Below are 18,210 nucleotides of genomic sequence, written 5' to 3'. Positions count from 1 at the left end.
ACCTAAAATGACCCTAGCTCGTTTTTTCAAGAGGGGAAGCTGCATCCCGCTGCTGACTCTGTGAGACTGTGAGACCCTATGTGAGGGCATGGGTGAGCGTAGCATTGATGAGGAAGGAGGAATGCTCCAACTCCCTTGGGCTGAGTGGGAAGAAAGTGAGCCTGGGGGACCAGTTGGTCTTGAGAAACTGCCACTCCTGACACAATGATGAATGATTCAGTTGAAACAATAAATAACTTCTGACCAACACTGGAGCTGTGTTATTCTATTCTAGTATATGGTAGGGCAAGGAATTTGTAGGTGGAAGATCTTTCTTGAATCTTGTCCAAAGAAGAGTATTGCTAGGCAATTCAGACAACTAAATTATAATAGATTCTCTTGCTCTCCTGTTGCCATGAGCCCTGAAGAGAGTGTGATCAGGAGACAGAATAATAATCTTAGTCTTTTCTTGTCGAGAATGACATAAAGAAATAGGAGGAAAAATACAGGTATGGTTCCCACAGGTGTGGAACTTTGAATCTGTTTTCTGCACACACATGCATGAAATACATAATTCAAAACTGTATTACTGAAATGGTAATTGTTAGAGGAATTTGGAATGAACTGCAGATTCAGTGAAATCTGAGCAGAGTGGTAAGAATTTGTTAGTTTTAATCAAAGGGAACTGATGTTGAGAGGTGGGATCTGTGAAGATACAGAGAAAGCATTAAAGAAAGCACAGAGATCATTAGAAAAGGATTGAAAACAAAGATCAGGATAGTGTGATGTCAGTGTAAACAAACGAAGCAAGAACATTTTCCAGAAAGAGTGCCATATCAATGCTATCAAATGTAACTAACAGGAAGACAAGGGGAATGAAGGAAAGAAAAGTCACAGAGAACGGTATTACAGAAAAGTATAAGATAATGCTAGAGGGGGATATAACATTATTCCTTGTTTTCAGACAAGCCATCTTCCTTAAGCCTTAAAGATATTATATATTAGTCTCTCTAGATCATACAGCTAATTAATGGCAGAGATCCTGGCATATGTTATAGATGAATATAATATGAAGATGTATACATATACATGAGAAATTTGTTAGTTACAAATACCTGTGCCTCACACAAAAATAATGTTGAGGAAATTTCATTATATGATAAGTTTTGTGCAGAAGAAACTACTCTGTGTCATATTGTACCTGAAGAATTCCTCTCCAGAGCATTTCATCTTTTTTATTCAGGCAGAATTTCAGATGAAATTTAATGTGGTTATTACTGAATGATTTATGATACCTTAATACTCAGGGGGAAAATTAAATATTTTAATAATTGGAAAAGAAGAAAGTCATTTAAATTAGCCTCTAGTTTACCTGCTTAAGTTGAACTCATCTATGCAAGGCATTATTGTACAATTTGAACTTTCTTCCACACACATAAAAAATCTCTTCTGAGATTCTCATTTCATTATTTTAAAAACCATTATTGTTTCCCTTTGGTGAGATAAATCCAGTACGTGGGTTGGAGCCCGAATTACTTCATTTTCCTTCTTGTTCTGAAAGGAAAGGCTGTGACTTAATTGTGGGCTTCATGTGACATATTTTGTTCTGTGAGTTTTGGGAAGAAGAATGCCCTTCCTTGCTAGTCTTGCTACTTCTAGATACTCTGAACAATCCAGGTGAATCATAACCATCAGTTTTTGTGGCGATCTTTGCATGCCTTTCTGAGGGCAAAGCATTCTGGGTGGGAAGTGAGCCTTATCTTTCCTCAGCACCTTTCATACTTTTCATGGAAGACCCATGAGTGCCAGAGCAGACAGCTAAAAACCAGAAATGTCTATGACATTCTGGGTCTCATATCTGTGCAATTTTTCATTCTACCTCATAATAGATGACCCAGTAGTTGTAAAATAATGACATCTCTTCCATTTGCTCCCTTCCACTTCAATAAATTGATGTTCCAAAGAGATGTTTTTGGTTTATTTTGTTGCTCTATGTGTTATAGACAAACTGTCAAGTAATTCCCCAGGTTGTACACTTACCGAGTTTGAGAAATATGGCCTTGGGGGATCCAAACCCTCCTAATAAACCTCTTCAGGTGCTAGGTTTCATATTGGTTTGGTTCTAGATCTGCCAGGAAAATCACGTGTCTGATTTCAGATGTGATTCTCTGTAAATTGTTTGCTGTATAGAGATGATTCTGGGGCCTGGCTTCACTCTCTCAGTTCCTGTCCACCGCTTCCTATCTCTTGGGCTTCCATTGACAAATCATCCAGTGTTTCCAATTTGATTTATGTTCTGAAATGCTTCTGTAAATGCCTTTAGTGCTTTTCTGTTCACTAAATCCATTGTTAGATTTTAGCTTTCTCCAAATGTCAGCCTTCCACTGTTGGTAGTGACTCATTTCATCAGGCAGTTTAAGCTAAGTTACACAGTGGTTGTAGTACCACAGGCTGTCCACACAGACAATTTGTCTTTCTAATGAAAATGTGAACAGCAACAGTGCTGCATTCTCCCCTGACTTGGAGATCCATGTTGATGAAAATATCCTTATCTGTAACATATTATTGGGCTCATGGCAGAGGGAAAAGAAATGCCTGAACTGCATGATGACTCTTATAGCTTTGGTTTAAAACATATGCCACTTCCATTCACATTTCCTTGGAAATTTCAGAATTTCCTACAGCCAAGTCTGATGTTGCTGGGGTGAGAACTGGTAGGGAGGTGTACATTGACCAAAATAAAATTTCCCAAATCTAAGTTTTTCATCTTTTATATGTAGAATGTCCTTCTTTTTCTGAGGGGGATGCATTCCAAGACCCCCAATGGATGCCTGAAAAGACAAATGTACAAAAACTATAAATGTACTATGGTTTTTTCCTATACAGAAACACCTATGAAAAAGTTGAATGTACAAATTAGGCACAGTAAGATATTAACAGCAGTAAGTTACCATAGATCTTAGCAACCTCAGTATATGATTTTTTTTCTTTCCTTATGTTGAGAACTTTCACCTTTTCACCTAAAGGAAGCACTTAACAGCTTCTCTTTGTCTTGCCTTAATTGCCAACCACACTATTCTTGTGGTTGGGGCCATTATTAAGTAAAATAAAGGTTACTTGACACTATGATAAAGTAACAATGATATGATAACTGAGAGAGCTACTAAGTGACTAATAAGTGAGTAACCTATATAGCAGGGACAAAGGGCTGATTCATATTCCTGAGCAGTACAGAGTAGGACAGCCCAAGATTTCATCATACTACTCAGAATGGCACACTATTTAAAAATTATGAATGTTTTTGAAATTTTGTACTTCATATTTTTCTAGTATGGTTGATTTCAGGTAACTGAAGCTATGGAAAGAGAAACTAGGAGCAGCGGGGATTACTCTCTTCAGAACCTGACATTGTGCTAGCTGTGTCAGTAGGGGAAAGACCCTTCTTTCCTTCCAATATTTTTCTTGATAATAGTGAGGACTCTAGGTGTTTCTTCTCCAAATCATCTTCATCATCTACCTTTTCTCAACTTTTGCCATCAACATTTTATTTTCACTCTCCTCATCTCCTCTGTGGAAATAGTTTCCCACTATACTTTGCTGTTTTAGAAGTCTACCATGATAGGTTGTTTTTTTCTTACTGCGTGGCAGTATGCCTTCACACTAGATTTCTGAATGGCTCAGCAAGATAAGGGAGACCTGGAATTTTAACTATAAACCATATTGAGACACGAGAAAGGGAGTCAGTTATTTAGAACTGAGATCGTTTATGTTTATCCATTCTGAATAGAACCATCCTGGTTGAAACTCAACTGTATTAGCAAATGAATGAACCCTAGCCTTTTATCTAGTAGTCACTTAGTTTCCAGATATAAAAAATAACTTGAACGTACCTCAAATACAGACAACCCTGCCTGAACTTTATATATATTTCACAGTAATAATGTCACTATACCTGTACTCTATAGCCAAGCATGGTCTTAATGTAAATACTTATTTTGAGAGTTTCTTTGTATTAATCCCAATCTATCTTTAAATATGATGGGCATTTTATGGTCATTTTATATCCCATAATTTGAATAGCTGTTGCAGAACTAAGTGTTATCTATCTTGCAGTATTTCTGCTTAGATATTTTCGTTCTCTACCTTTTTGGGGGTAGGGGGCAAAAACTAACAAATACTTGTTGAATTGCATATGGTTTGTAGTTGCTGTTATTGAACTCAAGGTAAGTCATTCTCTCTGCAATTTTGTGAAATGATTGTGCAATTAAAATGTATGTAGTTTCTATATTTTTCAGTTGCAGTGTCAAAGCAGACACTGTGGTGCCCAGCCATGTGATCCCAGCACCCACCTTTTCCAAGCTCACTGGACCGACTTATAACTGTCAGAATTGGCAGCTATTTGCCTGAGGACTTTCTCTCACTGCTGGAGAACTCTGTCCATGAATGGACATACTGTATTAATGACCCTTAGGTGCAGCCCTTGCCCATCAAGTGACAGCAGTCAATGGATAAATTCCCAGTTCCCATGGCCCTCATTTAGAGTATCTATAAGATGTTTGGTTGAGCAGAGAAACTAAAGCAGATAATTTGGGACAACTGAGGCCAATAGGAGAGGGGGACCAGGAATTAGAGGAAAGGTTAGTTCAAGAAGAATTAACTTAGAAGGTAACACACAATCAATGCAAGTCAACTCCCTGTATAGATATCCTTATCTCAACTGGCAAAAACCCTTGGTCCTTCCTATTATTGCTTATACTCGCTCTTCAACAAAATTAGAGATAAGTGCAAAATAGTTTCTGCTGGGTAGAGAGGGGTAAGAGGGGTGGGGTAAGAGAGGGAGTAGGGAAAGGGGGAAGAGAAAGGGAGGGGGGTTAGGGGGGAGAAAGGACCCAAACGTTGTATGCACATATGAATAAAATAAGAATTTAAAAAAAAAGATGTTTGGTTGATACTATCACCCTGAGTTCCTTACTGGGACCAAGGTCCAGTTGCTTACAGTGGTTAACTTATTTCATAATGCACCCATTTTGGTTCTCTTCCCTTCCATGTCTCTGTCTTCTACTCCCCATTGGCATTTCCTAGATTTACTCCAAATTACACTACTTGAAATGTAACCTGCGTCTCAGAGTCTTAGAGTTTCTAGGGTGAATCCAAGCCAAAACAAAATTTATGATTCAATAATTTCTCTAATTTAGGGCAGTCCAATAGAAAAACAGTGCAAATCACACATATAATTTAAAATGTTCTAGAGGCTGCATTAAGAAACATGAAAAATACTAATACAGCTTATTCAGCTCATATGAATTTTATCAGTTTAAAATATTATTGGTATAACATATTAACGTGATTCTTTTTGTACTGAAATCTGTAGTGTAAAATACACTGATGATGTAGTCCAGTTTTGACTGGACACATTACAATGCACATATAACTAGTGACTACCATGTTGGACAGAGGTGACTAGTTCTGTACTATTGTTCCCCATGTATCAAAATTACAAGAAGTGACAGTTCTTGAATATATATCTGAGACTGGATGGTATCTCATATTTTCTATTTTTAGCAAAAGCTTACTTACCTTCTTTTCTTCTTTTAAGTTGAATAAAACCTATAAAAATCTAGACTGATGGAAATACTTGGTTTTGTCTAGTCTGTGTCCATATATTTGTGTTCTTTCAAGAATGAGCTTCTGGCCATAACTTTGAGCCTTATTACTTCTTACATGTTTGCATGCAAAATATAGACAAGATGTTTACCATCTCTGTGCTTGTGTATTTTTCAGGCAGAGGGTACCAGACTTCAGCGAGAACTCCGGGGATATTTAGCAGCAATCAAAGGTAATGTGTATGCATTGTTTACTGCATATTACCAAGCACAAATTGTTCTTGGAATTAGCAAGAGATGATTGAATGTTAATTACAAAGCCATTTGGCTTTCTGGCAAGTAGGGTACTTGAACACAGGTGTTTCATTCCACCACCTCCAAATTCCCATTGAAGTGATAATAAGAATACACAAGGACAAATATATATCTGCCCTTCTGCCGAAAACTAAGAATAAATGCCACCCACATGCCAGAGATTTCTAGGAAGACTTGTTGGACAGAGTGAGCTTGAGACATATTTAAGCAAAGCTGCAGCTGGCTTATATCCCTACAGAAGGCCAGTCCCAAGAGTAGAACACTCGCAGATTCACACTTGTACCCTCTTGCTAGAGTGGCAGTGGAGCAGGAGGAGGACTACAAGGAAACATGGCCTATGACTTACACACCCCAGTTGCACATGCAGCTCTGCCAGTGTGCAACACAGGGAATAGAGAGGCCCTGGCATTGGTTTCTGGCCTTTGCCATGCAAGGCGAAGAAGTGAGACTGATGGAAAAGGGAATAAATAGACAGCTATGGAGAGGTGAGCTGAGCCTGTGTCTGCTCTTCAATCATCATCAGGTCCCCTGCCCTTAGTTCAAGCCAAGTGCACCCACAACTATGCTATATGGTATATCAGATTTTGAGATGAGTGGGGAAAGAATGGATTATTTCACAAGGGGTCTTGGGAAAACTGGCTACTTAGACAAACATGAGAGTCCCAGTCACTTTACTTCCTCTTTCTCAATTCCAGATATAATAAAGATTTAAATATGCCTACCCAGAAAAGTTCTAAAGTGCTAAAGTACTATAATAAAACAGTAGATTTAGTCTCTTGTCCTGGGTGATGAAATATTTATAAGGCATCCCAAAAGCCATGAACCAAAAACATTGAGAGATTTGGCTTTAAAAATATGTAAAGCTTACAGACTTATGTTTTAAATTACCATCATTTTGATAATATAGTTAGTAAAATTGAACTAAGGTATAAGAAGCTTGTTAAGTAAACTAGATGGAGATTCTTTGGTTAAATAACAAATGGGCAGAACACCTGAAGAGAAAATTAGTGAAAGAAGAATTAAAGATGGGTAATAAATGTGAAAAATGCTCATCCTCATGAGTTATCAAAGGATATTACATAAAATTAAAAGGATGATACCATAATTTTTCCTCCAAATATTCAAAGAAAAATTTAAAGAACCATAAATGCCCAGCACTGGCAAATCTGTACAGAGCAGAGACCTCCGTGCATTGATGATAGGATGTTTTTCCTGAGGAGCAGTTGGCCGAAGCCTTGAAGTGAGTATTTAATTTTTTGGCATACGTTTTAGCATTGCAATTCCATCTCTAAGAACTTATTCTTACAGTTTCAATGTGAATGTGTGAAACTGATGACAAATATATTGATAAATAATGAAACAGTGAAAGTCCTAATGATGAAAAATTAGTCATGGTAATTGCTGCAGCTGATTTTTGAAGTCAAATGTAAGCCTTCATATGCCAGGGATATAATTTTAATCCTCAACAGCTCTGTAAGGTAGGTGCTTTCATTATCTTCATTTTTTAGCTACTTAAGTAGCTATCCAAGGTTGAATGCCTAATGAAACAACAGGGTCAAGGCACAAGCTCTGTTCTTCCTTTCATCCTCAGTCTTATACTGCTTTTGAGCTACATGGCAAATGGTAGGTATTGACTTAAAAAATTCTAGTTCGTTTTTACAATGGAAAAATGGGACGTACTACTATTACTTTCTTATGAACACTTCCTGTGTGTTAGGCTCCAGGCTAAGCATTTTAAGCCTGTTACCTCTTTGTAACCTTCCAAGACAGCTACATGATTAATGCCACTAATAACTTTATTTTACATTTGCAAAGAAATAAGGTTCAAAGAGTTTAATTCCACAGATTCAAAGAGTTCATAATCAACTGCTACAAAATTAATCATAAATATGCTTTTGCAAACCATTTGGGCAGAAGCCATTCTAAATATTTCTTCCACTGTTAATTTAGGGTATGAACACAAGTCATCATTTATTATTTTATGCACAGGACTTTTCTGTTTGTTAGCTGATCATTTTATGTGGATAAATTTGTTGAACGAATGAGTGAGCTCTCTCTTTTGACCATCTATGTAACTTGGTCTATTCTCCTTAGTATGAAGAATGCTACTTAGCAAGACTAGCATTATTTTGTTCTTTAATGTGGCCCAGAAGGGAATCCATTCAGAGTGAAGTGATAGATCTGGGGAGAAATTGGGTAGAGCATATGAGCAGTTTTTCTCTGAGTCTGGGTCTTTCTGTCCTATGAAAGAGAAATGGTTAAATCAGCTTTTGCCCCTTTTGGGTTTTTCTGATTGAATTATGTTAATACATGATACTCCAAAAATAATGAATGCTTAACAATGTTACTACTGAGCTTCTCAGAGCCCTTATCAAGCTAATGTGATCTTCAGAAAGCCTGTAGGATAGGCAGGATTTCTCTGAATTATTTGACTGGATAATGTTTCACTGAAGAATTATGTCTCATGAAGAATTAGTAGGGTTCCTTGGAATACACTTTGGGTTTTGGGAACACACTTAAAGACAGGGGATATGTAGTAAGTAAGTTATAATTTGCATTTTCTAAGTGCTTTCATGGCCAATTTCTTTTTCCACAAAGAACTCTAGCTACCTAATAGTACTGCAGTGCAGGCAGCATCAAAGCAGAATTTTAGGAGCAATGTGAGTGAGATCAACTCTGGAGACTTCTGGCCCCTGAGGCAATTGTAGAAAAAACATTGAGTCTCCCAGCTTCTTCTAGTGCTCTTTTAGAAAGTGCTACATTTTCTCTCTGAGATCCCCAAAGTTCTAGAGCTGGTATTCTGTGAAATTGGCTAAATGAGTTCTACACTTTGTCTTATCTTTGGTCTCTGGGTAGCATTCACCTTTGTGAATCTTTATGATTTAGTACAGTTGTTTAGATTGAGTTATCAGTAAGCCTATGTTATTTTTAACTACCTGAAAGGCAGGGGCCTGGGTCAGGAATGGTCCTTCCAAGGAATTTAATCTTTAGTGGACCCAAGGGAATAGGTGGTCATCAAGTAAGTATACTTCAGAAAGAGGTTGATGTTGGAGGGACATTCTAGGTAGGAGAATCAGTCAAAGGACAAGGGGAAGCAGCAGGAAACATAGTCTTTTAAACCAACAAATAGGCTATTGAGATGCAAGTAAAAAACTGAGCTGGATGAGATGTGGAAGGATATACTGAGTTTGTATAAAGAAGTGCTTTTTTTATCATGCCTGTTTTTTGTTTTTCCTATCAATGGAGAAGCAAGTCAATAAGCAATTGCAGGGAAGGGATTATTCACATCATCAAATTTTCATTTTAGGAAAAGAGTTATTGAGATTATGTTGAGTTCAGGCTACAGGAAGTAAAACTATCAGGAGACTTATGAGAAATGTAGTCCAATAGTTTAACAATAATAGTAGTAGGTAACGTTTATTGAGTTCTTATATGCCAGGAACAAAGATAACCTTTTTCATGCTTCCTTTCTTATAATTCTCAATACAGAATTATGATAGTACTATTTTTATTTATTGGTATTTTACACTTTGGAAAGCTGAGATTCAGGAATATTAGTGATTTGCCTAAAGAAGTCATACAGATGGTATGCAATGGAACCAAGAAGTTAGCAAAGGCTTACTGATTGTAAATAATAGTCTTAATTCCCATGCCATTTTGGCTCCAAAAACATTTTTATAATGATGGCTGACATTTAAATGTTTGCTGTGTGCCAATTACTTTGCTCGACCATTTCTATAGCTTAGATCTCATCTAATATAGATAATAGATGATGACTACCTAATGTGGGGCAGTAGAAGTGGTCACAGAATGGAGGGTCTGAATTCCAGAATCAGGCAGAATTGGTGCATCTTGGTGACACATTCACTATAAAGAATGAACTTAACTTGACTTCCAGATTTTTTTACCTGGAACAACTGGGGGATATTCATGAGGACTGGGAAAAGGAGTAGAAACATGTTTAGATAAGAAAGTTAGATGTTTGTTCGGTTAAGTCAAGTTTGAGATACTGGTAAGACATACAAGTGGTGACATTTAGTAGGGATTTGGAATTAGGAGTCATTAGAATGTGGTGGGCATGGAGGCCAGACACAGGGGACAGAGATCTCATGGGTTCTTTCTCTAAATGGAACATGGTGGGTAGTGTAAATTATATGTGTTAGTTGCATGTTACTTGTTATGTGCAGGCAAGACTTGAGAGGTAGGGAAGATAGTTTTGAGTCATATCCCCATCTGCCTGATTTTTCCACTCTTGCTCTTGTATTTGCTCACCAATTTGAGACTCTGAGAGACACACTTCTCTTCCTGCTTTCTTCTGAGGCAGTTGCTGTCTCTTAAATAGCTATCTTCTAAATCATGGGTCAAAGCTGATGGATGCTCTCTATATTTTCAGTATTCTTTTAATGGTTTATTGCTGCTACTGGTTGTTGTCATAATATATTTAAACTGATGTTATTTTTGACTAGAATGTATAACCTCAGACTATGCAAGCAAAGAGTAAGCAGTGCTATCTATATAACCAATCTTAGAGAATGAAAAGGGTAGCTCACAAATTTGGCTACAGATGGAAATAGAGGATGTTATATCAAATGCTTTGGAGAAGGTAAAAAATTTTGAACAGAGGGAAGAGGTTGCCATCCAACAGAAAAGAAATGATTCTTCTATAATGATGCTAATCATTTGCTTTGTGGTTTTATAAATCACTAATCTTTTAAGAAAATATTGGATATTAGGTACTGTTAAATGCCAGAATGTACTCTGCTCTAATGTTGACTAATTACTTTAAAGAGAACTTCCTCTATTATATTCTGTCAACAGAATAACTTCTTGTCCTAGTCTATTTTGTGCTTCTGAGTAATTTATAAAGAACAGAAATTGTGTGGCCACATCTGGTGAAGACTTTCATGCTGTGTTATAACATGGTAGAAGGCATCGGATGGTCAACAGAGAACAAGAGAGGGTCAAGCCCTTCCTTTATAAGGGCCTATCCTTGCTATAGTGAACCTATTCTTTGGACAATAACAATCCATTCCTGAGGACCTTAAAGGTCTCACCTCCCCACACTGTTACACTGGGGATTAAGTTTCTAAAGCATAAACCTTGGGAGACACATTCAAACCATAATAATTCTCAATTGCTACCATCTCTGCCAATATTCTGTGCCTTAGGAACAAGGCTTATGTTTACTCACCTATGTATCCATCAAAGTACTTTCTGTAGAGTAAATGACCTGGAAACAATTTATATGTCAAAATGGCTTCTTACCAAATTTGTCTGTCACTATTTATCCACACAGTGATAAATAGTTATATTTAGTTACTAATACACATATTTACTGCAACATTGTGCTTTTTGCCCCAATGAGTAATGTCATATATAATTTTGTTTTAAGATTATGTTCAAAGAAGAATGAAATCTTGTCATTTGCAAGTAAATGGGTGGAACTGGAGAACATCATCTTAAGTGAAGTTAGCCAGACTCAAGGCCAAAAGTCTCATGTTCTCCCTCATATGCAGATTATACACCTAAAATAAGTGCAGTAATATTATTAGATATGGGTCACACACTGAGGGGAGAACAGGCATGGGAGGAATAGGGAAAGGGAAGGAAACAAAAAATTTGAATGTGGTTGATGTGCTCACTGTAGAGGAGCTAACATAGTATCTTAAACTGATAGAGGCCACTATAGGAAGGGGACTAGGAAGTAGTGAAGAGGTCTGGCAGAGATGAACCAATGTGGATTGCAATACACAAGTACATGGAAGCAACACACAAGTGCTAAGAATCTCTGTATAGCTAGCTATCTTTACCTCAAACTAGCAAAATGCTATGGTTTTCTTATTCTCTCTTATGTCTTCTCTTCAATAAAATCAGAGAACAAAAGGAAGCTGGAGGGGAACAGTGGGGGAGAGGTGGCCCAAACAATGTATACACATGTAAATAAATGTAAAAATGGTAAAACAAAAGAAAGAAAAATAAATAAGAATTATGTTCAATTTTATTTGTCATCACGAAGGTCATTTGTTCTACAATGCCATTTTTCCTACTTTTCTTCTTAAGAACCTATCTACTTAGCTGTCGTAGATTGTCAAGAACCTATTTACATAGCTATTCATATTTTCATCGGAAGCAGACAAAGATTTAAGGAAAACTTCAGAAGATTTTTGGTATCAAATTACAAAAGAAGATCAGTCAGTGACTAGGTTTTGGCATGAATTTAAGAGGTGCATTTCTTGGTAGGAATTTGCTTGTACCTCTGTGGGGGTGAACATGACACTTGCGATAATGTTACTGTCACCTCAGTGGTGACCATATCATAAGAAAGTCTTCTCACTTTCTTGGATTCACACTTCTGGGGCCGGAAGCAGGTTTTTATATCCGTTTTGACTGTCTCTACACATATTCAACTGTTTCATTAACATTCACAGAAACTTGGGTCATCACTGTTCTTTTTCCTACCTTGACCTCTACCTTCCTCTGCCAGGAATAGTCAAGTCACTTAAATCATGTGGGCTACACACGTCACTGTCAAGAACATTTTTGGCCATGTTTCATGATGTACTATTCATGGAGAGAAGGTTATAGGCTTTTACACCTCAGGTGGCTCTGAAGCATGTTTAAACCTGTAGGATTCAAGGAAAGAATATCTGTCTACAGTTCCAAGTGAAGCAAAAGTTCTATGCCTAGAGAGAAAAACAGTATGATAAAATATCAAATTGCATGTTGACTTTTATACAGATTCGTAAATGTTTCACTTCTATCATTTCAGGCTCTTTTATTTGTCCTTTTTGAATCATTGTTGAACCCAGAATTGACTATCCTCTGTCCAACAAACATGTAGCTGAGTTTTCATCTTTGGTTTGAGTGTTAAGTTTTCTCCCTTTTGTATTCAACCCTTTGCATACCTCCAGTATTTGCCATCACCGTGTAAATAATAGAAAATACACAATGTGGTCTCAGAGACCCTCAGATAAAAATGTGACTATGAATATTAGTGGCAGTAGTGCCTTCACAATTTTCTTCCCTCTCTTACTTATCAAAGCAGGGATGGGGGAAGAGACTCCTCACACATTTCTATGTAACAAGAGTTGTTTCTCTCCAATACCAGGCATGCAGGAGGCCTCAATGAAGCTCACCGAGTCACTGCATGAAGTCTATGAGCCAGATTGGTATGGGCGGGAAGATGTGAAAATGGTGGGTGAGGTAAGAGCTGGTGTGGCAGTGCCCAGGAGACTTGGGAAAAGGCTCCTGCTGAGTCCTGCTCTTCTGCCTATCCCCTAATCCTCTTCTTCCCACTTCAGGGTCTTAATCACAAGGGAAGATCAGGTACTCAGAAAGCAACATGTAGCTCTGCTACCTGAACCATCCCAAACTCATGGTGAGAGATGAAAGTGATTATAAAAACCACTCGTGTAGAAAGCTGTTGGTTAAAGATTATTTTCTTCAAAACAGCAATGGCATTTTTCTGTTCCATACCATTTCTAGCAGAACTGGATTATGGTGCAATTTTATGAAGTAATTTCACCACTTTGTTCCAGTCCGCCTTTTAACCAACTCTTCCTGAATACAGGGACAGGAACTCAGAAGAGCATCCATTCCACTGGAACTGTAGCCAGTTCATCTCCCAATCTGCAGAGTTTGAGGACACATACAAAATCAGTCTGCAAAAAGGAATTAAGTTTCAGAGAAGCTTTGGCCCTAGACTTTTCCTAACATCTAAAACCAAACTAGCTCAGGTCCTTCTGGCCTGTAGAAAGCGGGCAAATGGGTATTGCTGCTTTGTGGAAAGCAGAGTTGGACAGTGACCAAGTCCATGTGATATTGGACTAGTTCTTTAATCATCTTGGGCTTCAGTCTCCTCATCTACAAAATGAGGGTAATAACGTACTTACTAATAACACATATGAAGCCTTTTGGTCACCTAGATAGACCTCAGTGCATTACGATAACTGATGTAAGCCCGCTGTCAGCCATGGATTCTTTTACCTCAGTGTTCTTTGTTGAAACAAAGAGTAGTTGTTTGTCATGTTCTTCACTTTGGATGCATTATTGCAGCTCATTTAGGCACAGAAGACCTGAACTACATGTGGCATCCATAGCTCAGGGGAAGGTCTAATGTGATAAGCCAAATATCTTTGCAGCCTTGGGGAAGGTGGATTAACAATGGAACCCGGGGCTACTCCATGACCACTGTGACATACCAGTGTTTATCTTCACAATCTCATCAGGACTGAGATTAAAAAGATGTTTATTTATGAGGAAACCTCTCATTGACCCTATTACATCTTCCAAAAACTTTCAGTATGTGAATTTGGCAAAATCATTTTCCAAACATCATTTTCTAGTGCAATTAATAAGGAAGTGCATCTTCTTACATGCTTTCCAATATAAAGACACTGTGTTTCAATGACATGTTGTTAAGTGTTTATCTCACTTTGTAAATTTCCCGTTAAAGGTGAATTAGCAAAACTTAATCATAAAAGAGGAGTTTTAAGGGAATAATGGAAACCTGTGTTCATAGTTGTAGAGCGTGAGGTCGTTACTGTCTATGTATGGTAATGACACTAGCAACGTTGATTCCTTAAGGACATGACTGCTATCATACTTTCATCCCTGCCAAGATTTTTGGAATTTTAGTTGCAGATGCAAATGTGGGCTCTACTGATGAAGGGACTAGATACTGCATGTTCAGTGTGTCTACTTATTATCAGAGGATGGGCCTTTTTATTCAGTGGGTTTAAGAAGAAAAGTTTTGTGGTGCTTGAGATCAAACTCAGGGTCTTAGGCATGCTAGGCAAGCACCCTACCACTGATCTGAACCCCTAGCATTTAAATGTTTTTGTTTGCATAAAATTCTTGTCATAACAACTAGTATTATTTTTGAAGAACACAAAGGAAAATACAAATTAAACAAGTGTTTTCTAACAGGATGAAAACTTAGCTTTCACATAAAGTAATTTGAAGGTCAGCAACCAAGGTATGGCATGGTAGAACCACAAGTACGAGGAGCTCGTCTTTGACATCGTTAGGCTTTAGGGTTAAAATGACTCTGAAGATTGGCCATTGCCTCTCATTGTTTCATTCCGGTTAGCAGAAGGATAAAATTGGAAAGATGGGCCCACTCCTGAAGGTACATTCCATTGGCCAGAGCTTAGTCACTTTGCTATATTTAGTTGCAAAGGCATCTGGGAAGTAGAGCATCTATCCTAGACAGTCATGTGCCCAGCTAACATTGGAGGCTCACTTACTGAAAAAGAAAGGGTAGATACTGGGAAATAACTCTGTTAGGAGACCCCAAATGTAGAAGTGAGAGGAGTGTAGGGATGACATTCTTGAGCATCACTATGGCCCAAGAATTTGTGAAGCATGTTATTTCACCTACTCATTTAACTGGAGAAGTTAAAATCCAGGAAGGTTCATTTTCCTGCAGTCACACTACCGGGATGTGGGATGTGAACCCTGCTCTGGTGAGGCAGCTGGTGTAATAGAACACAGGCTTTGAATCAGGGAGATAGTGCTGGGTTGAAGGCTGGATCTTTCAATTATCAACCACATGACCTTGGTCAAATTATGTGACATCTCTAGATTTCACTATTTTCTTCTGTATATTGGAAATAACAAGTCTTTCCTAATAAAACTTTTGTGAGAATTAATTGCCCATTCCTTCCCCCCCAAAATAAAGTGTTTAACCTATTACTTGAATAGGTTAATAACTTTGTAACTAATATTCATTGTGTGTTTATCACAGTAGTTACTTCATAAATGGCAAGAGCCAGATGAAGTAAATTCCCAGTATGACTGTAAATTTTCTGCTCACTCTGTAAAGGCTTCAGCAATGATTTGCTGTTTGTTCTATCTGAGCTGATTTCTAATTTTATGAATTGCTTCAGATAAACTAGTTGTTTCAATGGGATTCTCAGTCTTTTAGCTCCAAAGTCCATCTACAGGGGTTTTGGGACCTTTCAAAGCTTCTACATTCTTTATTATTCAGAATCAGAAATACATATATTTTAATGAGATGAGCTCTTAGCCCGTATTGTCAATTAAAATTGTGGATAAACTGTCTTAAAATTTTATTGTATTCCTAAGTAATCCACGTTCTCCCTAGCATCTAATATCTGGGAAAATACTTTCCTAACTTCATAATTTCAGATATTTTAGAAGTTTAGTGAAGTGTATCCAATGAAAATAATGCAGTAGGTATCTCTTTATTTTACTTTTTCTTTTAGAAATGTGATGTGCTGTGGGAAGACTTCCATCAGAAACTAGTGGATGGGTCCTTGCTGACACTGGACACTTATCTGGGCCAATTTCCTGACATAAAGGTATTTTATTCTGTGTGTATAAAGGGAAGAATTGAATGGTCTCATGTAGCTATTGAAACATGGGCAAGATAAGGAGAATTAAAAGTCCTGAAACTGACATTAAAGACATTTCATAACTTTTCATGTATTAAAGCATGGAATTTTTGTTCTATTTCTGTCAGTTTAAAATTAAATCTAGCTACAGAAATCACATTGTCTACTTTAGTGAACTCTTCAATCTTTTATTTCTTTCCATAAGTCTTTTTACACCTATTAATATAAAATAATAAATAAAAGGTACCAACCATTTTAATTTTCATTATATTTAAAACTTCTATTTATAACATTGGACAAGGATTTCCATTATATTTTAACAATGGCTACAGAGAAGGGAAAAATTCATTATAAACATGAGGGCAAAATGTGATCTTTCCCCCTTTGCTGATTATTTTGCATATGGTCATAGTGCACCTTAATATTTTTCCTCTCCTTGACATTTTCAGGTTCAAATTGAAATAGTAAGATATAGCATTTCAAATATACTTTCATCTGGACCTAAAAATATATTTTCTGAAATATATATCTTATTTGACACTTGGATCCATCACAAGGGTGAATACACAAATGAAGTATTGGCTTGTAGATTTGAAATTAAACACTGGAAGTAAGCATGTTTTTAAACAAAGATTCAGGTTATATACAACAAATGGGTAGCATTACACACTTGTCCTCCTATTTGTTTTCTCTGTCAAGGAGTAGAACCAGGTAGGACAACCATGTGCAATCCTGGTAGAGTGAGGAGGCCATGAACCAGCAATGATTGGCATCTGCATTAGTATCTCATTACCTGTCTTCTGATGCATAATCTCACTTTTAATTGGCCTTCTTTGTGGTCATGGTCAAACACCAGGAAGGTAACTGTTTTAATGATCTTTGGTGTTGGCACTGAGATGTAATGAAGCTTCTTAACCAAACACCAGTCATAGCAACAACTTTAGTTTTCCTGCTCCCACAGAGTATGCTAAGGGCAACTGACAAGAGTGTTTTGGGGGTTCCAGAGTCCTGGATAAGAACCTAAATGTGTCGATCTAGATGTATTACTTTTGTTGGTACAATGGAGCAAATCCAAATGATGGATGTGCAGTGATGTTCTCCTCTAGGTACTATCTTCATCACAGATGACAGTGCTTTCCCTGTTTCTTCATTTTCTTTGACTGTGTTGATATCTATGTACACTGGTCCATATAGTCACCTCTCATTTTTTGCATACTGTCCCTGTACAGAAGACCCTCACCCATCTGGCCAGTTAGAGATTTATAGAGGCTTCTCAAACTTTTCCAGCCCACTTTCATTGTTCTTAGCTAGAGTATGCTGGGTCCCATCAGTGCTCGGAGACAAGCAAGACTGAAACCAGTGAAACAGGCAATTAACCCAAAGATGGATTATTGCATACTTGTTTAAAATTTTCTTTCCCTGGGGAAAAGTTATGATCTGGGTTTAAAAACATCTGCACTGAGCTAGTGGAAGGGGCTGAGGTGACTAATTGTGTGGTCAAATTACCTTCGTAGTTCTTACTAGCCCCCAGGTGGTTAGAATAAACTGGGTCATGATAGTGTTTCCAAGACACAGCTACGTTATTTGACTTTCCCTGGAAAGGCTGAGTTGTTGGACAGATGTCTCAACTCTCCCTCACGAGGTAAAAGCTGGGATCTGGGGTTTAGTATCCATTTATTCTGGGCTTTACTATCCAACTCAGATTGTGGTGCTATTGCACATGGCGGCGGGCTAATTGAAACAATTCCAGGCACAGCTTCAATTTGCACTTGCCTAAGGTGCAGGAGCCTTTCTACTAATTTCTGTGTTTCTCTCAAAGGACATTTATTCCTGGGGTGCTGTTTAATCAGTACATCCAAGGGAGAAAGAGAAACCAGGGTTTCTTATTCCTCCATTTTCTGATGTTTCTTCTATAACAATCAATAAAATAAATCAGAAGAGGATTAGAAAAACTG

At 37.6% G+C, this 18,210-nt stretch overlaps 1 protein-coding gene across 5 annotated transcripts in view; it reads left to right on the top strand.

Moving 5' to 3' along the window:
- Positions 1-18,210, top strand: part of Amph (amphiphysin) — a 235,512-nt gene that overhangs the window by 129,403 nt on the left and 87,899 nt on the right. For all 5 annotated transcript variants that reach the window (XM_074065351.1, XM_074065352.1, XM_074065349.1 and 2 more), the window contains exons 3-5: positions 5,761-5,815; positions 13,006-13,100; positions 16,127-16,222. In XM_074065351.1, coding sequence (XP_073921452.1) covers positions 5,761-5,815; positions 13,006-13,100; positions 16,127-16,222 — 246 coding nt within the window. The remainder of the gene's footprint in view (positions 1-5,760; positions 5,816-13,005; positions 13,101-16,126; positions 16,223-18,210) is intronic.

The sequence above is a fragment of the Castor canadensis genome, chromosome 2, assembly GCF_047511655.1.
Source record: "Castor canadensis chromosome 2, mCasCan1.hap1v2, whole genome shotgun sequence".
NCBI classification, from domain to species: Eukaryota; Metazoa; Chordata; class Mammalia; order Rodentia; family Castoridae; genus Castor; species Castor canadensis.
This window is presented reverse-complemented; position numbering and strand designations above follow the sequence as displayed.